At 39.7% G+C, this 24802-nt stretch overlaps 1 protein-coding gene across 1 annotated transcript in view; it reads right to left on the bottom strand.

Moving 5' to 3' along the window:
• The window catches only part of ADGRG4 (adhesion G protein-coupled receptor G4), a 115290-nt gene extending 91419 nt beyond the window's left edge, over positions 1–23871 (bottom strand). Inside the window, exons 1-2 of the mRNA XM_019714659.2 lie at positions 23802–23871; positions 6731–7345 (exon numbers count right to left, since the gene is read on the bottom strand). Of these exons, the coding sequence (XP_019570218.2) occupies positions 6731–7345; positions 23802–23871 (685 nt within the window). The remainder of the gene's footprint in view (positions 1–6730; positions 7346–23801) is intronic.
• Positions 23872–24802: the final 931 nt, after the last annotated feature.

The following is a 24802-nucleotide window of genomic DNA, read 5'->3' as shown; positions in this document are numbered from 1 at the left end:
TGTCCTCTCAAAGTAGAGTTTTGGGTTTCTTCAGATAAATACCCAGAATTAGGATTACTGGGTCCTTCATTGTCTCTTGCTATAGCCTTTGTTTTGAATTCTATTTTGTCTGGTATAAGTATTGCTACCCTAACTTTTTGATTGTTTGTTTGTTTCCATTTTCATGAAATATCTTTTTCCATCCCTTTACTTTCTGTCTGTGTGTGTCTTTCAATCTGAAGTGAGTCATACGTTGTAAGCAACGTATGTAAGGGTTTTGTTTTCTTATCCATTCAGCCCTCCTAAATCTTTTGACTGGAGCATTTAATCCATTTTCATTGAAAGTGATCGTTGATAGATATGTAGCTATTGCCATCTTATTACCCATAATTTTGGGGTTTTTTTTTTTCATCTTAAAAGAGTCCTTCTAGCATTGCTTGCAATACTGATTTCATGGTGATGAACTCCTTTAACTTTTTCTTATTTGGAAAGCTCTTTACCTGTCCTTTGATTTTAAATGGTATCTTTGGTTGTAAGTCCTTGCTTTTTATCATGTTGAATATCTTGTGCCAGTCCATTCCAGCCTGCAAACATTTTGTTGAGAAATCAGCTGACAGTCTTATAGGAGCTCTCTTATAAGTTACTAGTTGCCATTCTCTTGCTGCTTTTAGGATTTTCTCTTTGTCTTTAACCTTTGCCATTTTTAATTATAATATGTCTTGGTGAGGGCCTGTTTGGGTTCATCTTGTTTGGGACTCTCTGCACTTCCTGGACTTGTAAGTCTATTTCCTTCACCAGGTTACAGAAGTTTTCAGTCATTATTTCTTCAAATAAGTTCTCAATCCCTTGCTTTCCCTCTTCTCCTTCTGGTACCCTTATGATGCAAATGTTGTACAGACTGTTGTTGTCCCAGAGGTCTCCTGACCTATCCTAATTTTTGGATTCTTTTTGCTGTTCCAATTGGGTGTTTTCTGCTACCTTGTCTTCCAAATCGCTGATTTTATGCTTCATCTTGTCTGCTGGTGATTCCTTCTAGTGCATTCTTCATTTCTGTCATTGTATTCTTCATTTCTGACTGGTTCTTTTTAATGGTTTCTCTGTTCTGTTTTATGCTTGCTATGTCTTTGTTGAAGTTCTCACTAAGTTCCTTGAGCATCCTTATAACCATTGTTTTGAATGCTGTCTCTGGTAGTTTGCTTGCCTCAATTTTGTTTAGTTATTTTTCTGGAGCTTTCTCCTTTTTTTTTCATTTGAGATGCATTTTTTGTTTCTTCATTTTGGCTGCCTCTCTATGTTTGTTTCTATGTATTAGGTAGATCTGTTTTGTCTCCAGTCTTGGACAGGTGGCCTTATGTAGCAGCTGCCCTGTGGGGCCCTGGCACAGTCTCCCTGGTCACTTTCTCTGGATATTCCAGGAGTGTCCCTTGTGTGGGTTGTGTGTACCCTCTTATTATAGTTGAGACTTGATTGATATTGGCACATCAGTGGGTGGGATTGACCCTGAGGCTGATTGGCTGTGGAATTTGGTCATATCCACAGTTTAAGGTCTGCTGTATGGGGAGGGTTACGTCACAGAGTGGAATTTGCCCCAGCAGGCTCTGGTGCCTCTTGTGACTGCCCTTTGTGTATGCCACCTGTGGGGCTAATTGGGTGGTGCTCTGCTGTGGTCTGAAGCCATCCTCCAAGTATTTTGGTTCTGAGGCCCCTTGGGAGGGGCTCCAGTGCAGACCCAGTTCAGCCACTGCCTGTGAATGGCTAGCGGCTACCTGATAGGAGCTACAAAGTGATCTGCAGTTGTTTGCTGCCTGTGCTAAATCTGGAGGCATGTGGGAGAGGCCACACTGCAATCCAAAGATGTCTGCCACCAGTATTGGGCCTGGGATATCTCCACAAAAAGCCAGGACACCCAGAGATCTGCTGCCACCTGCGGGCTCCCTTAAGGTTCAGCCACTGATAGAGCCTCATGAGGTATGCAAGTTGGGTGAGGCAGGTCTCAAGGAGTCATTAGAGCGGCAAGAGTTGTGGTCTCCAGGTTAAAGCAAACTCTGGTTTGGTACCAGTGCTGAGCCTGGACAGACTGAGCAAAAGTCTCAGAGCACACTGAGGCCAGTCACCACCCACCTGGAGCCTGCCAGACTCCAATAGTTTTCCAAGAAAGAGTGCAGTGTGGGTGGGGCTGGCTGCTCACGAAGAAAGTGCCTCTGGTGTTGGGGAAGTTGGGTAGGGTGGGGTCCCAGTGGAGCTCACCAGACCAATTCAGATTCATATTTGGCCTGTGGAGGAGAGTTCAACACAGGAAAATGGTGCCTGCCTCCCAGTTGCATGGGAGGCAGACTCCTCACAGGGAAAATGGCAACTGTCCTCTAGCCCTCACACCGAAACCACACACCTCAGTCTTCCCTCCGTATGCCTCCAACACCCCCAAGTCCCCATCACTCCACTGGAGCCCAGGGTGAGTGCCTGCAAGTGAGTGCATCTGTGCACAGGACATTGAAGAGTACGTCTGGGTTTCCTGCAGCTTTCTGTCCCACCCACATGGTCAGAATACCCACTGTTTTTCACTGTCAGATGTTGTGGGGGCTCTTCTTCCCAGCACCAGTACTCCAGGCTGGGGAGCCTGGTATGGGGCTGGTGTCCCTCCCTCCTCTGGGGGGAACTTCCATGGTTAAGATATCCTCCTGATTCTCAACCAGCACATAGAGGTTTGGGGACCCTTCTGCAACTCCACTCCTCCTACCCAGCGACGTGGTTTTTTCTTTGTTTTTAGTTACAGGACTTCTGTTCAGCTAGACTTCAGATGGTTCTCCAGGTTGACTGTTCTGTAAGTCAGTTGTAATTTTAATGTGTTAACAGAAGGACACAGGCATAGTGTTTATCTATTGTGCCATCTTGGAGCTCTTAATCGGTAATATTTTTGTCTGATCTATCTCCTTGGGCAAGGGAAACAAAAGAAAAATAAACAAATGGGTAGTTACAAAATAAATAAAAAGTTTTGCACAGCAAAGGAAACCACCAACAAAATGAAAAAACAACCTACTGAATGGGAGAAGATACCCTCCAGTGATACATCTGATAAGGGATTAATATCCAAAATTTATGAAGAAATAATACAACGCAACACCCATAAAACAAACAGCATAATAAAAAAATGGGCAAAGGACCTGAATACACATTTCTCCAAAGAGGACATACACATGGCCAATAGACATATGAAAAGATACTCAACATCACTAATCATTAGAGAAATGCAAATTAAAACCACAATGAGATGTCACCTCCTGACACCTGTCAGAATGGCTGTCATCAACAAATCAACAAACAACAAGGGTTGGCCAGGACACGGAGAAAAGGGAACCTTCATAAACTGTTGGTGGGATTGCAAATTGGTCCAGTGACTATGGAAAACAGTGTGGAAGTTCCTCAAAAACATAAAAAAAATAGAACTACCTTATGACCCAGCAATTTCCCTTCTGGATATTTATCCTAAGAAATCCAAAACACTAATTCGAAAAGATATTTGCACCCCTATTTCATTGCAGCATTGTTTATAGTGGCCAGGTTGTGGAAGCAACCTAAGTGCCCATCAATAGATGATTGGATAGAGAATATGTGGTACATATATTCAATGGAATGTTGCTCAGCCATAAAAAAGAATAAAATCTTACCACTTGTGACAACATGGATGGACCCAGAGGGTATTATGCCAAGTGAAGTAAATCAGACAGAGAATGACAAATACCACATGATTTCACTTATATGTGGGCTCTAAAGAACAAAATAAATGAACAAATAAAACAGAAAGACTCATAGATACAGGGTTGCCAGATTGGAGTGGGGTTGGGAAGCTGGCTGAAAAAGGTGAAGGGATTAAGAAGTACAAGTTGGTAGTTACAAAATAGTCATGAGGATATAAAGTACAACATATGGAATATAGTCAATAATTTTGTAATAACTATATCACAATGCCAGGTGGGTACTAGACTAATCAAGGGGATCACTTCATAAATTGTATAAGTGTCTAATCATTGTGCTGTACATCTGAAACTAATATAAAATAATATTGAATGTCAATTATAATTGAAAAATTAAATAAGTAAAAAACTTTTTTAAAAAGATAGAGTTAGTTTAAACTGCTTTGTGTGAGCTGTTCAGGCTTAACCTATTTGTCCCTAGTTTGGTTTTGTAATCAGAGCCAGCTAGGACCATTCTCTTTTATTTTCAAGGATTCAAAGAAGAGAAAAAACAAATGCCTTCACGTGGTAACTCAAAGGAATAGCTGTCCTGTTCCTTTGCATTAGTCAGGTCTCAAAGAAACACCGAAACCTCCTAGAATGTGCCTGTACCATTAACTCAAACAATCAGACTGTTGGTGAAAATATATCTCTATATTCTGTGAGAGTACTATTAGCCATGGATCTAGCCCCCATTCCTTCACTAATCCTCCCACCCCAAATCCATAAGAGTAGTAAATAATACTCATCTAAGAATACTGAACATTTCAGGAAATGAGAAAAAAAATTCTATCTTGATGCTGTTACATTGACTTTACCCAGTTTAGGTCTGCTGCTATTGATGGTGGAGAAGATTGAATTTGCGTGGACAGTAGGGTTCTACAGAGAAAAACAATGATATATTTCTTCTTCAAAACTGGAAAGAAGGGGACAAATACATGTGGAATTCCAAAAAGCCAGTTTTCTTACAAGAACTCCATTCAAGCAGTTCTCCAACATCATTATTACTCTCAAAAGAAAAATGAATTGACTTATAAGTACCATTCCCCACTAAAGGGAACCAAGGGTCTTTAATAAAATGGCCCACTCTTGGACTGAGCAGAGAAAGTACAGCATGATCCTGTAACATCTTGTTGTGCTGGAAAGTAAGAAAGTGCTCAAAAAATGATGGGAACACCTTAAAAGGACACAGGAGCCAGAGCAAAGGACCCCCAATGGCCACACCTAGACCAATTTGAATATCAAAATAAATGACAGCAACAGATTGTGACCCATTGAATAAAGTAAGAACCCAAGAGTTCATGCTGATATAAACACATAAACAACTGAAAAAATAAGTAAATGTGGAAGAAGAGAACACTCTTCCTTACAACAGAATACTAACTAATAAGTGTAGAAAAACTTGAGTTTTAAAAATCATCATTTTGGGGCAGATGGGTGGCTCAGTTGGTTAGAGTGCGCAAGCTCTGGGCAACGGGGCTGCCAGTTCAATTCCCACATGGGCCAGCGTGCTGCACCCTCTGCATCTACAATGAAGTCAATGAGCTGCCACTCAGCTCCTGGGTGGCCAGATGGTTCAGTTGGTTGGAGCGTGAGCTCTCAACCACAAGGTTGCTGGTTCTATTCTTCGACTCCCGCAAGGGATGGTGGGCTGCACCCCTGCAACTAACAACGGCAACTGGACCTGGAGCTGAGCTGCACCCTCCACAACTAAGATTGAAAGGACAACAACTTGACTTGCAAAAGTCCTGGAAGTATACACTGTTCCCCAATAAAAGTGCTGTTCCCTTCCCCCCAAAAAAAAGAATGAAGGTGAAATAAAGATATTTTTTTAAAATCATCATTTTGCAACCATCATAGTAATAAGTGATTGAGGCCAGAGTCATCAATAAATGTAAAACTACTCTGGGTGGAAGTTTGATAAGGACAGAATATTTACATAGCCTCCAAATGTTTCCCCAGAAATTACTTATTAATTACAAAGAATAAAATAGTAACTATATAGTGGAGAAATCTAGCAATCAGAATCAAGTGATCAAAGTTATCATCACTAGTAATGGGACAAATTGACACCATGAAAGACAAGGAAAGACTAAGATTCTGTTCCATATTAGAATCTAATGAAACGTGATAACTAAATTCAATGCATGATCTTGAACTGGATCTTAGACCAAGCAAAAAATAGCTATAAAGGAAATTATTAAGATGATTGGCTAAATTTGAACATGAACTATGAATTAGACATTAGTATTATATCAATGTTAAATTTCCTGATTTTGATCATCACACTGTGGTTATGTAAGAGAGTGGACTTATTCTTAGGAAATGCACACTGAGATATTTATGGGTAATATTTAGGGATAATGAGGCATTATGCCTGCAACTTACTTTCCAATCATTAAGAAATAAATTGTGTGTGTGTGTGTGTGTGTGCGTGTGTGTGTGTAGGAGGAGGGAGGGTGAAAGAGAAGAGAGGGAGAATCACAAAACATATGAAGAAAATATAACAGTTGGTGAATTTGGGTAAAGAATACATAGAAGTTCTATGTTCTATTCTTGCAATTTTTCTGTAAGTCTGAAATCATATCAAAATAAAAGACAAAAGAAATTAGTATTTGCTCTACATTAAAAAGTAAATGACAAAACTGTGACAACCGGGGGTGGCTGGATGGCTCAGTTGGTTAAAGCATGAGCTCTGAACAACAAGGTTGCCGGTTCAATTCCCACATGGGATGGTGGGCTGCACCCCTGCAAGTAAGTTTGAAAATAGTGACTGGACTTGGAGCTTAGCTGCGCCCTGCACAACTAGGTTGAAGGACAATGACTTGGAGCTGATGGGCCCTGGAGAAACACACTGTTCCCCAATGTTCCCCAATAAAATAAAATATAAACTGTGACAACCTTAGGCCCCTCTGAGGAAGACCGAACCTTGACCTTGAAGTGGGTTATTGGAGTAGTGAGCGAAAGAGTACTGCATCGTTGCTACCCTTGCTAAGGAGGACAATTCATAAGTTACTCACAGCAGCGCAGTCTCATGTCAAAAGTTGGAATGATCTTGTTAACGAGCCAAACATCTTCTTCCCAACTAACTACGTTTCCATCCAAACACTTCATAAACTCCTCATTTTCCAGGATGCGGTCCCAGAGTTGAAAGTAGTACAAGCTGCCAATGAAGCGAGGCAACACGCTTTTAAACTGGCTGTCCCTGTTCTTGAGAAAATGTCCTAGAACCAGAGTCCCATTAGGTGTCAGGTTTTGTGGTTGATCCCTCATTACCAGTATCCTTTCCTTATTCAGGAAGAGCTCTAATCTGCCCTTCATACCATCCCATATCAAGCATACTGTATGCCATTGAAATGGAGTCAGGTGGTAACGGATATAAAAGGTCTTGCCCAAGTTGTGTAGTATCAGATGCTGATGGTCTCCTGCAAGTCCAAGGTCTATGTCTTCTCTGCCCAGGAAGGTGTTATCAGTAACATAGGAGAAGGCCATCCAATCACTTGATTTGTCATCCACAAATATGAGGTCAATGCATGCTGTGAATTGACTGAGTTCAGGAATGATGTTGGTCAGGCTTACATATGTGTCAGCTCTTCCATAAAAATCCAGCCTTTTTCCTTTTAGTGAAAGTGCATCTGCCCAAATTTTGGGAAGAGGAAAGAGAAAACAAGTGAAATTTCAGTGACACACACACACACAAAAAAAAATTGTCGTCTTCATTAGCCATATAGTCAAATCCAGATTATGCAATACTATTATGAGTCAATACTGGTACAAATAAGCCAAATAGTAGGCATACAAAAGTCATCTCTATTTGACATTGGCGTGTGACTATTTTGGCAGAAGTTTCTTCCTAATTCTATTTTGCCTGGGCTGATATAAAAACTTAGATTAGTGTTCCCCGAGGACACACAAGTTGAACAGTTTGAGGAGGCAGTTAGAAATGTGTGGTTGTGGGGGGGGGGAAGCCAAGGAGAAGGCAGCTTGGACTTAAAATTTACTGCACATGATCCCGAATCATATAATCAAAAGATAACTATTTCCATCTACCTAACTGCTTCATTATATTTCTGGTGCAACAGCAATTTATTCCTCCAGTGCTTTTCCCTGAGCCAAATTATTAGGTTGGTGCAAAAGTAATTGCGGTTTAAAAGGTTAAAAATAATTGCAAAAACAATTACTTTTGCAACAATCTAATACCTGATTCATTTTTCTGTCTCTGAAAGCTGTTTCTTACGGAAGACAGTGACAGGGGCCTGATGGATGACCAGCTGGACAATACAAAAGTGCCAGGGCTTCTGTTTGCACTCTAAAATGGGACAAATGGCACTTCCCTGAGTGTATCCTGATTCCCTCCTTCCATCTCCTCAAAGGGGGCTGCAGCAGCTTTAAGAGGCCCTAGACGGCCATGGACCCTCATATCACTGGCTATGGAGTCACGCAGCCTGGGTTGGAATCTCAGCTCTGACACTCATCAGCTGTGTGACTTTGAGCAAGTAACTTAACCTCTTGATGCCTCAATGTTTGCTTCAGTAAAATGGGGATTCAGGGCCACAGTGTTATATGCGTGCACAACTCTAGGGGCCACCATTCACATTACAGTCTATGCCAGGTGATACCCCTACCTACTAAACTTACCAGACTGTTTGAAGATTAAGTATTTAAAGATGATGGATGCAAAGCCCCCTCAAACATTGCTGAAAGACATGTCCATTGGTACAGTTTTTTGGTGGGCAATTCGACAATATCTATGAAGATTTAAATTGAGTACATCCTTTGTTTCATAGGAAGCTATTCATTAATCACGATACTGTCATCATTACAAACCTCACACCCAGGCCAATAGTTAAACTTCATGATTGCTGAACATCAGCCTAATTCCAGTCCCCACACAGCCTAAGTCAAAAAAAAAAAAGAAGAAGAAGAAGAAGAAGAAGAAGAAGAAGAAGAAGAAGAAGAAGAAAAAGGAAGAAAGAAAGAAAAGAAAAACAAGAAAGCTTTATGGCAGAACGGAACTCTCTGAATTAGGAGTGTATGAAACTTAAAAGCTTCTGCACAGCAAAAGAAACCATTGACAAAATAAAGAGGCCACCAACTGAATGGGAGAAGATTTTTGCAAACAGTGCCTCCGATAAGGGGCTAGTATCCAGAATATACAAGGAACTCATGCAACTCAACAACAAAAAAACAAACAACCCAATTGAAAAATGGGCAGAGGACTTGAAGAGACATTTCTCCAAAGAGGACATACAAATGGCAAATAGACATATGAAAAATGCTCAACATCACTAATCATCAGAGAAATGCAAATCAAAACCACAATGAGATATCACCTCACCCCAGTCAGAATGGCCATCATCAACAAGACAAATAGTAACAAATGTTGGAGAGGCTGTGGAGGAAAACGAACCCTCATACACTGTTGGTGGGAATGCAGACTGGTGCAGCCCTTATGGAAGGCAGTGTGGAGGTTCCTCAAAAATTACGAATAGAATTGCCATATGACCCAGCAATCCCTCTCCTGGGTATCTACCCAAAAAATCTGAAAACATTTATACATAGAGACACGTGTGCTCCAATGTTCATTGCAGCTTTGTTTACAGTGGCCAAGCCATGGAAACAACCAAAATATCCTTCGATAGATGAATGGATGAAGAAGTTGTGGTATATATACACAATGGAATACTATTCGGCGGTAAGAAAAGATGATATAGGAACATTTGTGACAACATGGATGGATCTTGAGAGTGTAATGCTGAGAGAAATAAGTCAGACAGAAAAAGCAGAGAATCATGTGATTTCATGATTTCACTAATACGTGGTATATAAACCAACACGACAAAAGAACCAGACAAAAAAATGAGAAACAGAAACTCTTAGACACAGACAATGGTTTGGTGGTTGCCAGAGGGTAACGGGGGTGGGGAGTGGGAGATGAGGGTAAGGGGGATCGAATATATGGTGATGGAAGGAGAACTGACTCTGGGTGATGAACACACAACGGGATTTATAGATGATGTATTATAGAATTGTACACCTGAAATCTATGTAATTTTACTAACAACTGTCACCTCAATAAATTTAATAAAAAAAAAAAATAATAATAAGAAATCTAGAAAAAAAAAAAAAAAAAAAAAAAAAAGGAGTGTAACATTAAGACCACCACTCTAAAACTCACAGCCATACAGCACACTAGAGAGGTTGGCAGGGAATGACAATGACAACTTCCTTGCTTCCGGGAGATGTTCGCAAATAAAAACTTCTAGATATTCTCTAGCCCTACAGTATTCTCTCCCTCTATTCCTCCACTGAACATCTTCCAAAAGCAAACAAGTATGCGCCTGCGTGCACACACACACACACACACACACACACACACACACACTCCTATGTGCCAGAACTCATACAATCCACCTGCCAGGGTGCTATTTCTGAACTGCCCATGGTGGATGAGCAAATGCTTATTTCTGTCTCTGGCTTATATGATTATATTATCATCTTTCATGTGGCTAATAAATCAAGAGTTAATCCCACAAAGCAACAATTGCTGTGAAACCCAAGTCTTGATTATGTTAATATTGTTTTTCTGTTCAGCCCTCCAAAATGACGTCAAGTACAACATTTAACAATGAGTTTTATGGTTACCATAAATCTCCAGGACTTATTTGTCCCTTAAAAGAGAATGTACCATAATTTTATGTGGTCTACAAAGGCCCTTCCTCTCTGCAATATAAAATATTAATACAAAACCAGTTGCCAAAGGACATGAACAGCAACTTACAAAATCAGAAATATAAAACGACGGCCTCTCACTATTTTTAAAATACAAGTTAGAACAACAGTAAGACACCATTATTGCCTTTTAAAGTGACAACATTTTGGACAGAATAGGAAGTTTTGATGGGCCTGTGGGAAAACAAGTCATTTTAATACACTGCTGGTGGGAGTACCAATTAGTACAGTCTCTCTTTTTTTGAAGGGCAATTTGCCAATATTTATGAAAATTTTAATTGTGTATAACTGCATATATACTTTATACAGCAATTCCATTTATATTACTTCATTCTAAACTAAAGTACATGTATACATAGATACAAGTAGAGGCTATTTATTGCAGCATTGTTTATAATTGAGAAAATAGGAAAATCTGTATGTCTATCAATAAGTGACTAGTTAAGCAATCGTTACCTCTATACAATGGAATATTAAAACAAACAAGGTAGATCTATATAGTTATGGAGAGATTTGCAAGTCTTTATATTACATGAAATGGGGGTTATATAAGTGTAGATATAGTATTATCCTATTTTTTAAAATAAGAGAAAAATATGTGTGTTAGCATATGTATAGAAAAAATCTGGTAGAACAAACATCAAACAGTTAAGAATGAGTATCTTTACGTGTGAGATTTAGGAGGATTTTTACTTTCTGTGTTACTTATTTCAGTAATATTTGCATTTTGATACAATCATGTGTTACACTTACAACCAGAAAAAATAGATAGATTAGATAGATAGATACATAGATACATAGATACATAGATAGATAGATAGATCCACTTGTGGCTATACTTGAGATTCTGCGGGCATATCTGTGAGCTCTGCTTAGATATGAGCAGAAGTGTGGTGTAGTGGAGTCCAAAAATCAATATTTGAATCTCAGTTCTGCCCCTTACTAGCTGTGTGAACATGAACAATTAATGCATGAAAACCTTTTAGGGCAGTGTCTGGCATATAGTGAGCACTATATGAATGTTAAATAAATAAACTCACGTCACTTCTCTCTGTGTCTCGTTCCTCCATGGTAAGACAGGAATAATAATTACCTACCTTATAGGGCGGTTAGGAAAGATGATGCAATAATCTCTCACGTTTAGGTTATGTATGTGTGAGTGTTTATAAACTGTAAAGCCCCATGTAAATGTCGGCTGCCATGTTTGCCATAGTCATTCTTAGAAGCCTCTTTCTTCTCCCACAAACTCTTTTGCACCCTCATACATGCAAGCACGTCTGCACTGAACCCTGCTGCAGCCACCAGCCCCCCCCCCCCCGGGCTCGGAGGAGGCTGCACAGTGATGAGGCAGGACAGCAGTGGCTTTGCCCTTCTGTTTGGCCAGGCAAGCTGCGCTCTCAGACGGGCCTCTCTAAGGTCTGCTTCAAAGACGACTTGTGTCTTTGCATATGATTTAACTATCCATTGCAGATATCTGCTTGGATGCTACCACCTGTTCCCTGGCAATTTTTAAGTCCAAATTGCATGATTGCTCCACTGAAGCGTGTTCTTTCTTGATTTGTCTCCTCTGTGTCTCTTTGCCTCTATCCTGTTTCCTTTTATTTTTAATTACATTTATTGTTTTCCCCACTTAAAAAAAGAAATGTTTTTTTTCCTTTATAAAAGTGATACTGTACATGCTTTTTAGAAGAAGAAGTGAAAGTACTAGAAAGTAAAAAGATGAGAACAAAGTCAGCCAGAGTCCTCCCACCCAGAGACAACCACCATTAACATTTTGGTATATTTCCTTTGGCTTTTTTTTTTTCCTGTGCATGGGTTTTGCTTGTTTCTATGTAGCTAAAACCATACTGTACAAAAAATGGGGTATCCTGCTTTTCTCACTTAACATTATGACATAAGTGTTTTCCATGTTAGAAAAAACTTACCATAAACCTCATTTAAATGGCTATGTTACAGTGTTGGAGAGGCTGTGGAGAAAAAGGAACCCTCATACACTGTTGGTGGGAATGCAGATTGGTGCAGCCGTTATGGAAGGCAGGGTGGAGGTTCCTCAAAAAATTACGAATAGAATCACCATATGACCCAGCAATCCCTCTCCTGGGTATCTACCCAAAAAATCTGAAAACATTTATACATAAAGACATGTGTGCTCCAATGTTCATTGCAGCTTTGTTTACGGTGGCCAAGACGTGGAAACAACTAAAATGTCCTTCGATAGATGAATGGATAAAGAAGTTGTGGTATATATACACAATGGAATACTATTCAGCAGTAAGAAAAGATGAAATGGGAACATTTGTGACAACATGGATGGATCTTGAGAGTATAATGCTAAGCGAAATAAGTCAGACAGAAAAAGCAGAGAACCATATGATTTCACTGATATGTAGTGTATAAACCAAAAACAACAAAAGAACAAGACAAACAAATGAGAAACAAAAATTCATAGACACAGACAATAGTTTAGTGGTTACCAGAGGGTAAGGGGGGTGGGAGGTGGGAGATGAGGGTAAAGGGGATCAAATACATGGTGATGGAAGGAGAACTGACTCTGGGTGATGAACACACAATGGGATTTATAGATGATGTAATACAGAATTGTACACCTGAAATCTATGTAATTTTACTAACCACTGTCACCCCAACAAATAAAAAAAAATGCCTATGTTACAGGCCCAAGAATGCCAGGCACCATTTTATTTGTATTGAGAAAATTTATATAACATAAAAGACACCATTTTCATCATTTTAAAGCATACAATTCAGTGGCATTCAGTACATTCACAATGGGGTATGGCCATCACCATTATCTAGTTACAGAATATTTTTATCAACCCCAAAGGAAACCCTGTACCCATTAAGCAGTCATTCCCCCATTTGCCCCTCTCCCCAGCCCTTAGCAACCACTGATCTGCTTTATGTCTCTGTGGATTTGCCTATTCTGACATTTCATATAAATTAAACCATACACTGTGTGGTTTTTGGTGTCTGGCTTCCACTTAGCATAATGTTTTCAAGGTTCATGCATGCTATAGTATGTGTCAGTACTTTAATCCTTTCTATGGCTGAATAATATTCCATCTTATGGATACCGGTATACCACATTTTGTTTATTGAGTCATCTGCTAATGAATATTTGGGTTGTTTCTACCCTTTGGCTATTATGAACAGTGCTGCTATGAACATTTGTGCCATTCTGTTTATTTGAACATGTTTTCATTTCTTTTGGGTATATACCTAGGAGTGAGTCATACAGTAATTCTATGTTTAACTTATTGAGTAACAGCCAAACTGTTTTCCACAGTGGCTGCTCCATTTTACATTCCCACCAGCAATGTATGAGGGTTCCAATTTCTCTACCTCCTCTTCAAACCCTTTTTCTAAAAATTAGTAACCATCTTAGAGGGTGTGGAGTGATATCTCATCGAGATCTTGATTTGTGTTTTCCTAATGACTAAAGACTTTGCACATCTTTTCATGAGCATGTTGGCCATTTGCATATCTTCCTTAGAAAAATGTCTATTCAAGTCCTCTGCCCATTTTTTTATTGGGCTGCTTGTCTTTTTGTTGTTGAGTAGAATATATAATTCTTTATATATTCTGGATATAGGACCTTATGAGATATATGACCTGCAAATATTTTCTCCCATTCTGTAGGCTGTTTTTCACTATCTTGATAGTGTTTTTAATGTACAAAAGTTTTTAACTTTGATAAAGTACACTTTATCTATTTTTTCATTTGCTGCTTATTCTTTCGTGTCATTTCTAAGAATCTATTGCCAAATTCAAAGTCATTAAGATTTACCTCTATGCTTTCTTCTAAGAGTTTTATAGTTACAGTTCTTATATTTAGGTTTTTCATCCATTTTGTTAATCTTTGTATATGATGAGAAGTGAAGGTCCAACTTCATTTTTTACATGTGTTTACATGTGTACATATGTACACGTGGATACATGGATATGTGTGTACATAACTAGCTGTCCCAACACCATTTGTTGAAGAGACTATTTTTCCCCCATTGAATGGTCTTGTCACCCTTGTAGAAAATTAATTGACTATACTTCTATGGGTTTCTTCCTGGACTCTCAGTTCTGTTTCATTAATCTATATCTATCCTTATGCCAAAAACACACTGTTTTGATTGCTGTAGCCTTGTAGTAAGTTTTGAAATTGGAATGTGTGAATCCTCCAACTTTGTTCTTTTTCAAGATTATTTTGGCTATTCAGGGTCCCTTGCAATTCCATATGAATTATTAAATCTTGCTATCTTAATATTAAATCTAGGAACAGAATCTTTCCCATTTATTTAGGTCTTCTTTAATTTCTTTAAGCAATGTTTGTAGTTTGAGTGTAGAAGTCTTTCACCTACTTGGTTAAATTTATTCTTAGATCTTATTCTTTTAGATGTTATTATGTATAAATAAAATTGCTTTCTTAACTTAATTTCAGATTTTTCATTACTAGTGCATATAAATACCACTAACTTTTGTGTGATGATCTTGTATTCTGCAACTTTGCTGAATTTGTTTATTAACTTAACTATCTTTTTTGCAGATTCTTTAGGATGTTTTTATGTCAGATTGTATCATCTGTGCATAGAGAGAGTTTTACTCCCCCCCCCCCCACGCACACACACAGTTTCAATGCCTTTTATTTCTTGTTCTTGCCAAATTGTTCTGGCAAGAACTTTCAGTGTAATGTTAAGTAGAAGTGATGAAAGTGGTCATTCTGGTCTTGTTCCTGATCTTAGAGGGAAGCTTTCAGACTTTCACTATTAAGTGTGATATTCACGGCTGGTTTTTCGTAGATGCCCTTTATCAGGCTGAGGAAGTTCCCTTCTATTTCTAGTGTGTTGAGTGTTTTTATCATGAAAAGGTGTTGGATTTTGTCAAATGCGTTTTCTGCATCAACTGAGATATACATTTGTATTTTCCCCATCAATCTATTAATGTGTATTACATTGGTTGATCAATTTTTTTAACTATTTTTATTTTTCAATTACAGTTGACATACAATATTATATTAGTTTCTACAACATAGTGAGTAGATATTTATACAACTTACAAACTGATCACCTCAATAAATCTAGTACACATGTGACACCATACATAGTTATTACAATATTATTGACTATATTCCTTATGCTATGCTTTACATCCAAATGACTATTTTGTAACTACCAATTTGTACTTCTTAATCCCTTCCCCTTTTCCACCTGTCCCCCAACCCCTTCCCATCTGGCAATCATTAAAATGTTCTCTGTATCTATGAGTTTGTTTCTGTTTTGTCTGTTCATTTATTTTGTTTTTTAGATTCCACATATAAGTGAAATCATACGGCATTTCTCTTTCCCTGTCTGACTTGCTCCACTCAACACAGTACCCTCTAGGTCAATCCACGTTGGTGCAGATGGCAAGATTTCATTCCTTTTTTATGACTGAGTAATATTCCATTATGTATATGCACCACCTCTTCTTTGTCCATTCATCCATTGATGGACACCAAGGTTGCTTCCATATCTTCGTTATTGTAAATAATGCTGCAATGAACATATGGATGCACATGTCCCCTGAGAGCAGTGTTTTGGGTTTCTTTGGATAACTACCCAGAAGTATGATTACTGAGTCCTTCTTTGTCACTTCTTATGGCCTTTGTTTTAAAGTCTGTTTTGTCTGGTATAACTATTATTATCCCAGATTTTTTTGTGTGTGTGTCATTTCCATTTTCATGAAATGTCTTTTTCCATCCCTTTACTTTCAGTCTATACATGTCTTTGGATCTGAAGAGACTCTTGTAGGCAGTATATGTAAGGGTTTTGTTTTCTTATCCATTCAGCCCTCCTATGCTTTTTAATTGGAACATTTAATCCATTTACATTTAAAGAAACTGTTGATAGATATGTAGTTATTGCCATTTTATTATTCATGGTTTTGAACTTTTTTTTCTTCTTAAGTCAGCTGACAGTCTTATGAGAACTCCCTTGTAGATAACTACTTTTCTCTTGCTGCTTTTAAGAGTCTCTCATTGACTTTAACCTTTGGCATTTTAATCATGATGTGTCTTAGTGTGGGCCTCCTTGGGTTCATCTTGTTCGGGATTCTCTGCACTTCCTGGGCTTGTATGTCTATTACCTTCATCAAGTTAGGGAAGTTTTCCATCATTGTTTCTTCAAACAGGTTAATTCCTTGCTCACTCTCTTCTTCTGGTACCCCTATGAAGTAAATATTTGTACACTTAACGTTTTTCCAGAGGCCCCTTAAACTCTCCTAATTTTGTTGGATTCTTTTTTCTTTTTGCTATTCTCATTGGGTGTTTTCTGCTACCTTATCTTCTATGTTGCTGATTCGATCCTCTGCTTCATCTAATCTACTATTGGTTCCCTAATTATTCCCTAAAGAATAATCTAATGTATTCTTTATTTCGGTTATTGTATTCTCCATCTCTGACTGGATCTTTTTTATGTTTTCTATCTCCATTTTATGTTTCCCATCTCTTTGTTGAAGATCTCCCTGAGATCATAGAGCATCCTTATAACCAGTGTTTTGAACTCTACATCTGGTAGATTGTTTGTCTCCATTTTGTTTAGTTCTTTTTTTTTTTTTTTTTTTTTTTTTTTGAGCTTTGTTCTATTCTTTTATTTGGGACATGTTTCTTTGTCTCTCCATTTGGGCTGCTTCCCTGTGTTTGTTTCTATGTATTAAGTAGGGCTGCTATGTTTCCCAGTCTTAGTAGAGTGGCCTTATGTAGTAGGTTTCCTATGGGGCCCAATGGCACAGTCTCCCTTATTACCTGAGCAGGCTGCTCCAGGTATGTCCCTTGTGTGGGTTGTGTGTGCCTTCCTGTTGAAGTTGAGCCTTGGTTGAGGCTTGCACATCACTCGGAGGGCCTGACCTTCAGGCTGATTGGTTTTGAGGACTGGCTGTGACTACAGTAGGGGAGCCGGTGTGCAGCAGCTGACTCTACCAAGCAGGATTCACTTTAATGGGGCTCTGGTGCCTGCCCAGTCTGCCCTTTGGGTGTGTCAGTTAAAGGTGGTGCTCTGGTGTGGTCTGAAGCTGGACACCAGGTGGGTTGATTCTGGGGCTTCTTGGGGGGGGAGGCTATTGCAGGCCAAGTCAGCTGCTGCTTGTGCCCTGCCAGGGACCACTTGGTATGAGTTATAAAGTGATCTGCAGATGGTTGCCACTTGTGCTGGGCTTAGAAGTGCCTGGGAGTGGCTATGCTGAGATCCTAAGCCAGCTGCTGCTAGTGCTGAGCTTGGGGTTGCTTAGCAAGAGGTATGGAGCATGGTGAGGGCAGATGACACTTGTTTGGGGTTTGTGAATTTTTGAGAGGTTTTAGGACAGTCCACAGCAGGCCATTTTTGTGGAAAAGCCACTGATAGGCCCACAAGTTGGGTGGGGCAGGTTCTCAGAGAATCTCCAGGGCAGGGCAGGGCCAATGCTGTTAGTTAGGTTGATGGAGACTCAGATATGGTGGCTGCTTGTGTCTGCAGACTGGGTGTGGGGAGCGCTCAACAAAGAAACTATGGCTTCTGCCAGCACATCTGTCTGGGAGAAAGCTACCTCTCCTGCCCTTGCCCTAAAGCCAGACAATTCAGTTCCTCCCCGTATTTCCCTGGTGACTTTCGAGCTGCTGCTCCCACACTCGGGCTCAGAGTCAGTGAGTCCATCAGCGAGTATGTTCATTCTCTGGCCCTTTAATAAGAATGCCTGGGAGTACATCAGCCCTCTGTCTCACTCAGCTACAATCTCCACTGCTTTCACAGCCAGAAGTTGTGGAGATTTCCCAGCACTGGAACCCTGGGTGGGGTGCCTAGTTTGGGGCTGGGACCCCTCACTCCCGGGGAGGGGGTCTCCACAGCTGAGATATCCCTCTGAATTTTTTTTATCCACCATACATGGGTATGGGGCCAGCATGTTCTGCCTCTCCACCCCTCCTACTGGTCTCGAGATGGCCTCTCCTGTATATCCTTAGTTATAGGACTTCTATTCAGCTAGACTTCAGGTGATTCTCAATGATGGTAGTTCTATAGTTTAGTTGAAGTTTTGACATGGTCGTAAGAGGAGGCAAGCAGAGCATTCACCTACTCAGCCATCTTGAACCTGGCTCCCCTGATCAGTTTTTATATGTTGAACCACCGTTGCATTCCTGGAATAAATTCCACTTGGTCAGGGCATATAGACTGCTGGATTAATTAATATACTGCCAGACTCAGTCCGCTAGTACTTTGTTGAAAATTTTTGCATTTATATTCATAAAAGATATTAGTCTATACAGAATTGTACACCTGAAATCTATGTAATTTTACTAACAATTGTCACCCCAGTAAAATTAAAAAAAAAAAGATATTAGTCTGTAGTTTCCTTTGCTGGTGATGTCTTTGTCTGCCACCTACCATTTTTTAACTTTCTAGCAGATTGATAGAGCAAGACATTGTGCCCCACGTCTTCCTCTGACATAGCCTGGGGGGAAATAAAACTTTAGCCACAATGGGTTTTTTGATATATATAGTTTTATATTGCTTTTTGCTAAGTTCCAAAGATGTTTTGCCTGGTGATGCCATGTTTAAGCAGCTTTTAAGCAGAATTGAATTTATTGAGCATTGAACAATGACAGTTTTTCCCCAGAATGCTCCAACTTTTGTATTATCTGATTTTCAGGACAATGGTAAGACCAGAGTCTTGGTGCCTACTGTCCATTTCCAGTGCCCGGCATAATGATTGGCACATAGTAGGTCCTTTACAGCTATTAACTGAATAAATGTATTAGGGCACTGAGTTGGAAGCCAATGGGTGGGCAGATGGAGGGCTGTCCCTTGTGCAAAAGTATCAGGGGTGTGGGTGAAGCATTTGGTATAGAATGAGAAATTCTAAACTGCAGACTGAACTTGTGCCCTGCCCTCTGTTTTAGAGAACTTTTGGCGAAAGATCAGGTGAGAGTTCCCTCTTTCTGTCAAGCCCCAAAAGTAATAAATACACTTATTTTAAAAGTCAGTGAGTAAAAGGTTTAGAGCTGTAAGAGATAGAAACTCTGAATGATTTTTCCCTTTATTTTCTGAAGACAGCATTAAGTAATCATCAGATATATTCTGTACTTGGTTTCTGTGTGTGTTTGTTTGTTTTTGTCTTGGCAAAATTTTTCCTTGAAATGCTGAAGTGTTTCAAAGGTTAGGGAACTAAGATCCTAGGCATCTTAGGAAGAGTAGAAAAATGAAGTTCAGGCAGTGTGGGCATGACCTGGTCACTGGTTCTTCCCCATAACATGACCTGCTTTCCTCTACCGTACCCAAGACTTCTGATCCAGAGCACCTGACCAACCATCCGTGTCTGAGTATATTAGTTACTAAGGTGCTATAACAAAGAACAACTGGGTGGCTTAAACAACAGAAATTGATTGTCTCACAGTTCTGGAGGCTAGAAATCTGAGATAAAGTGTTGGCAGCGTTGTTTCTTTCTGAGGGAAAAATCTGTTCCACGCCTCTTTCTTAGATTCTGATTATTTATTTATAATATTTGGTGTTCCATGCCTTCTGCTGCATCATCTCAATCTCTACCTGTGTGCCTGCTCCCTGTGTGTGTGTCAGTGTCCAAATTTGCCCCTTTTATAAGGACACTAGTCATATTAGATTAAGGGCCCACCTTACTCCAGTATGACCTTATCTTTACTTAACTAATTACATTTGTAATGACCTTATATCCAAATATGGTCACATTCTGAGGTGCTGAGGGTTAAGACTTCAATACATGACGTTTGTGGGGATACAATTCAACTCATAATACTACATGAGGCTCAAGGTCCAGTTAACCACCTGGCAATACCTCCTATCAGTGGAGGGAGAGGAGGCAAAACAGATTTGGTGTAAGGGGCCCACCAGAGGCATTGGCTGTGTCTATACTATGGAGAATTTAGCCACTCTGAAAGTGAGGATACAGCATGCCTGCCTCAACTGGGAATGTCACTACTCACTCAGAAAAGAGAAGAAGGAAGATACTCATTCCCATAGTCTATGAAAGCTTTACCTCAGTAAGGGCTCTTCTGGCTCTTAGTATCACAAAATCTTGCAAATAAGTGTTTAGGAACATTCAAAACCTTTGTAGACTAAGTCTGAACAGATAGATAGGTGCTTGACACAGGGGAGCTCCATTACCCACATCACTGGGACATAATATGGACAACCACAGAGAACCGGAGTTACTATCTGTCACCCACTGCCTACAATTCCCACTGGTCTTGTGAGTAACCAACTAATCTTTAGATAAACCAGATCTTCCATATATCCAACTTTGAGCCTTGTTTCTGTCACCAGTCATGAGCCACAGAGTTATCCAACACATTCCTTTCTCCAGTACCCAGGCTGCTGACCATGTATGTGGACCTATGCTGGACCTATGCCTGCCAACAGCCCTTCTTAAAATCGGAGGCAGAGGAATTACCCTCATATAGGTAATGTGATTGTTCTTTCAAATATTGGGTTCAAGGCCCACGTCTTATCCAACAAAATGGATGTCCTTAATCATAAATCCAGAAGCACCCTGGAAAATTCACTTACTCGACAATGGTGGTCATTGAGTACTGACTATGCGTGCTAGAATACAGTCATAGAGTGAACTCATGTTCACACCAGGTCCCTGGCCTTAGTTAGTTTGCATTCCAGAGAGAAAGGCAGTCAATAAGCAATGAAAAGAATTACAAATTGTGAAAAGTGCTCTAAAGGAAATTAACAGGCTGATGAGCTAAATGATGGGAGGGATAGGGATGGGAGAGATGGGAATGTTTACATTAGATAACATAGTTAAGGAAGGCCGCTCTGAGGAAGAACCATTTTAACTTAGTCCTAGGAGATGAAAAAGATCAGGGTTACAGAGATGTGGAGAAAGACTGACTCAGACATAGGTAATAGCATGTGCAAAGGCCTTGAGGTAGGACTGTGCTTGGCATGTCTAAGGAATAGGAAGAAAGCCAGAGTGTCTAGGGTGGAGTGAAAGAGAGAAAGCATGGTAGTAAATGAGGCCCACGAGGAAGTGGGATACTAGATTATGCAGTATTTTTGGGGTTTTATTAAAGCATTTGGATTTGTATTCTAATTGTGATGGAAACTTATTGGCAAGAGTGAATGATCTGACTTAATCCATTAAAGGACTGCTCTGGCTGCTGTGTTGGAACAGGCTATACAGAGCAAGAGTGGAAGCAGGGAGACCAATTAGGAGGCTATTTTTGCTTTATTCCTTACCTCCTGCTCCATTCTACAACTATTCAGTTCCTGACCTCAGTCTTCACTCCTTCTTGCTAGCTCCACTCTCACCCCTTAGACCTTATAACAGATTTGGTTTCTTCTGTTTCACCCTTAGTATTCTTCCATGCACATGGTTTTGTGCATGGCTCCCTCCAGTTAGAAGATCTGAATCACCCTCTGCCTAATCTAGGCTTGGCCCCAGTCCCCTCTACCACAATGACCCACACAGTTGGGAGGCTGGGGACTTGTCTAGAGCCTAAAGAGGGCTGAACCATTGTTTCAAGGATAGAATATTTTTTCCAAGAAGAAAATGATGAATTTCTCATCAACTGAAGGACAATTAGAACGAACTGATTACCTAAAAGAATCATTACTTTGACTCATGGATTTAAAACTGAGTCTGGAAAACCTTGTGACTGCTTTAAAGTGACCTCTGCAGGGCTAAAATCTACACCTCTATCATAATTTTCACTCACCAACAGCATTCCTCACAAAACCCATTCCAACTTCCCAATATCACAGACTCTTCCACTTTTTCTTCCATGACTACTGAAGACACCTAGATCCCCCTATTCCTAGATCCCTTTATTCCATGACCCATGACCCCTCACACACAAACACACACATAAAAAAAACACACTTAGAGTTTATGTCACATACACCACCACCACCATACAGGTGTTTAAAGATCAAATATACGGTGATGGAAGGAGAACTGACTCTGGGAGTGAACACACAATGTCATATATAGACGATGTATTACAGAATTGTACACCTGAAATCTATGTAACTTTACTAACCATTGTCACCCCAATAATCTTTAATTTAAAAAGTTTTATAATTGCAAATTAAATTAATTTATTAAATCAGCAAATATGTACTGAATGCCTAACCTGTGTGTCAAGACCTATGCTGGATGTTTTGGATAAAGAAATGGAGTAAACACAGTTTCTTGCCTTTGAGGAAACAGACAGGGAAAAGATAAATCAACATCTTAGTGGGTAGTCAAGGCCAGGTGACAGAGTTGCCAGTGTGCCCCATAAGTCCCATTTCAAGCTTTAGTGTAAGAAACATCGTCTCCCATCAGGCCCTGCACACAGCAGGAAGCCAGTCAGTGTTTGTTGTTGATGGTGATGATGAGTTGGTATTTTTGCAGAAGATTAGCTCTCAAATCTGAGAGCTGTTCAAATTAAACCCCAGATCTATTTCATCACGAATTGTCACTCACTGGCGTGGATGACCTTTTAGCTAAAGACTGATAAGCTAAATAAGCAATGATAAGAACTGAGTTTACTTAATATGGATGAAATTGCAGTTTTCCAAGACAACATTTTCCTTAAGTCTCCAAATTACCAGCTACTTCAGTTGAACTGTTTTAATCATCTGTTTGCTGCAGAATCAAAACAAAGACAGAATCTATCTCCATACCTGTCACAGAGTCAAAGTAAGGTCTGGACCTCCCCAGAACACATGCCTGTGTGTCACTGTGAATCAGTGACCAGTGTTTGGCACACCTCAGTTTCCGCGTCTATATTCTGTGATTGTTGTCATATACGTATAATGGAAACAGAAAGATGGTCGCATAATGTTCCAGGGAGCTTTAAATAAAGCATTATGCATGAAAGAAAGTGGCCCAAAAGAAAACCCAAAGCTTCTGTTAGGTGTGCATTAACCACCAAATTGCAATTCAGAGTTGCATTAATAAATGTCAAAAAACAGGGGTGGCCGGTTTGCTCAGTTGGTTAGAGCTTGGTGCTAACAACACCAAGGTTACCGGTTCGATCCCCGCATGGGCCAATCTGAGATGTGCCCTCCTTAAAAAAAGAAAGAAAGAGAGAGAGAGAGAGAGAGAGAGAGAGAGAGAGAGAGAGAGAGAGAGAGAGATTGAGAGAAATGTCAAAAACAGTAGTCCAAGCTACTACAGTCTACTTGAGGCCAGCTCTCCATCAGTCATGCATAGTACTGAGTGAATGGATTCATTTACTGAAGCTCCAGCTTGTCCTACAGCCATATTGACCAAAAGGAAGTCATTGAGAGGCAGCCCAGCAATTTTTCAAATGGGTTATTTCTGTAACCTACTGTACATGAGACATTGAAAGATAATAAGAACACATTTTCTTACCTGAGAAAAAGATAAAACTTGACATGAGAATCAATCCGTAAAGCCTCTGGTATATGATATGTCCTTTCATTGTCTAAACCTGTATTCAAGAAGTCAGAAATATTCCCAGCTCAGATTCAGAACAAACAATTTCTAAGTGTATGTGACCATACTTCTCCTTCACATTTCACTCAAGGTTTTTTGCTATTCTTAAAGCCATGTCAGCCAGCCATAACCTAGACACTTGAGTGAGTTATGCAGCCTGGGTGAAACCTCACTGATTGATTTATTTGCGTATCTGTCCAACAAATTTTATTGACTGACTACTATGTGAAAGACACTGTGTTACACACTGGGAATACAGTGCTGGGAAGACCAGACAGAGATACCTGCCCTCATGGGGCAGTTAGCCCAGAAGGGAAGACAAATATTAAATGCATAATTACAAAATGTGATGCATTCAACCTTAATGCACACAAGTTCAATTCAACAACTTTTGGTTTTAATTATCCTAAACTTTTTTAAGGAAGCGCTATGCAAGAAGACCTTATTGGTAAAACTAACTCATCAAATTATTCTATTTTTAAAGCAGATCTGTTTAGAGAAACCTGACCAACACATTACATTCACCCAGCTTCTCCCCTTAAATAGTTGTAACTAAAGCTGCTTATTTGCGAAACACACTGCAAATCCCCCTTTCTCTATCCAAAGCAGTGTTTAAACTCCAAATCTGATGGAAATATATTACAGAAGCTTGGCAGTAGGGTGCTAATGGGCATTTTCTGATTTTAAATAAAATATACTTCTGAATGATTTGCTACTGATTTAAACATTTCTTTTCCTATAGGATAATGCAACATATTGTATTTCTTTCCACTTCTAAGTGAGATTTGGAGTGAATAGACTCACTTTACATTTAAAGTAACAGAAGCCAATTAGGAAACCAAATGAATCTTACACTAGCTATGAGCTCCAGCGATTAATAAGGCTCTTCACGTTTACCAAGCCTTCAACTGCCATTC

The sequence above is a fragment of the Rhinolophus sinicus genome, chromosome X, assembly GCF_036562045.2.
Source record: "Rhinolophus sinicus isolate RSC01 chromosome X, ASM3656204v1, whole genome shotgun sequence".
Lineage (NCBI taxonomy): Eukaryota > Metazoa > Chordata > Mammalia > Chiroptera > Rhinolophidae > Rhinolophus > Rhinolophus sinicus.
This window is presented reverse-complemented; position numbering and strand designations above follow the sequence as displayed.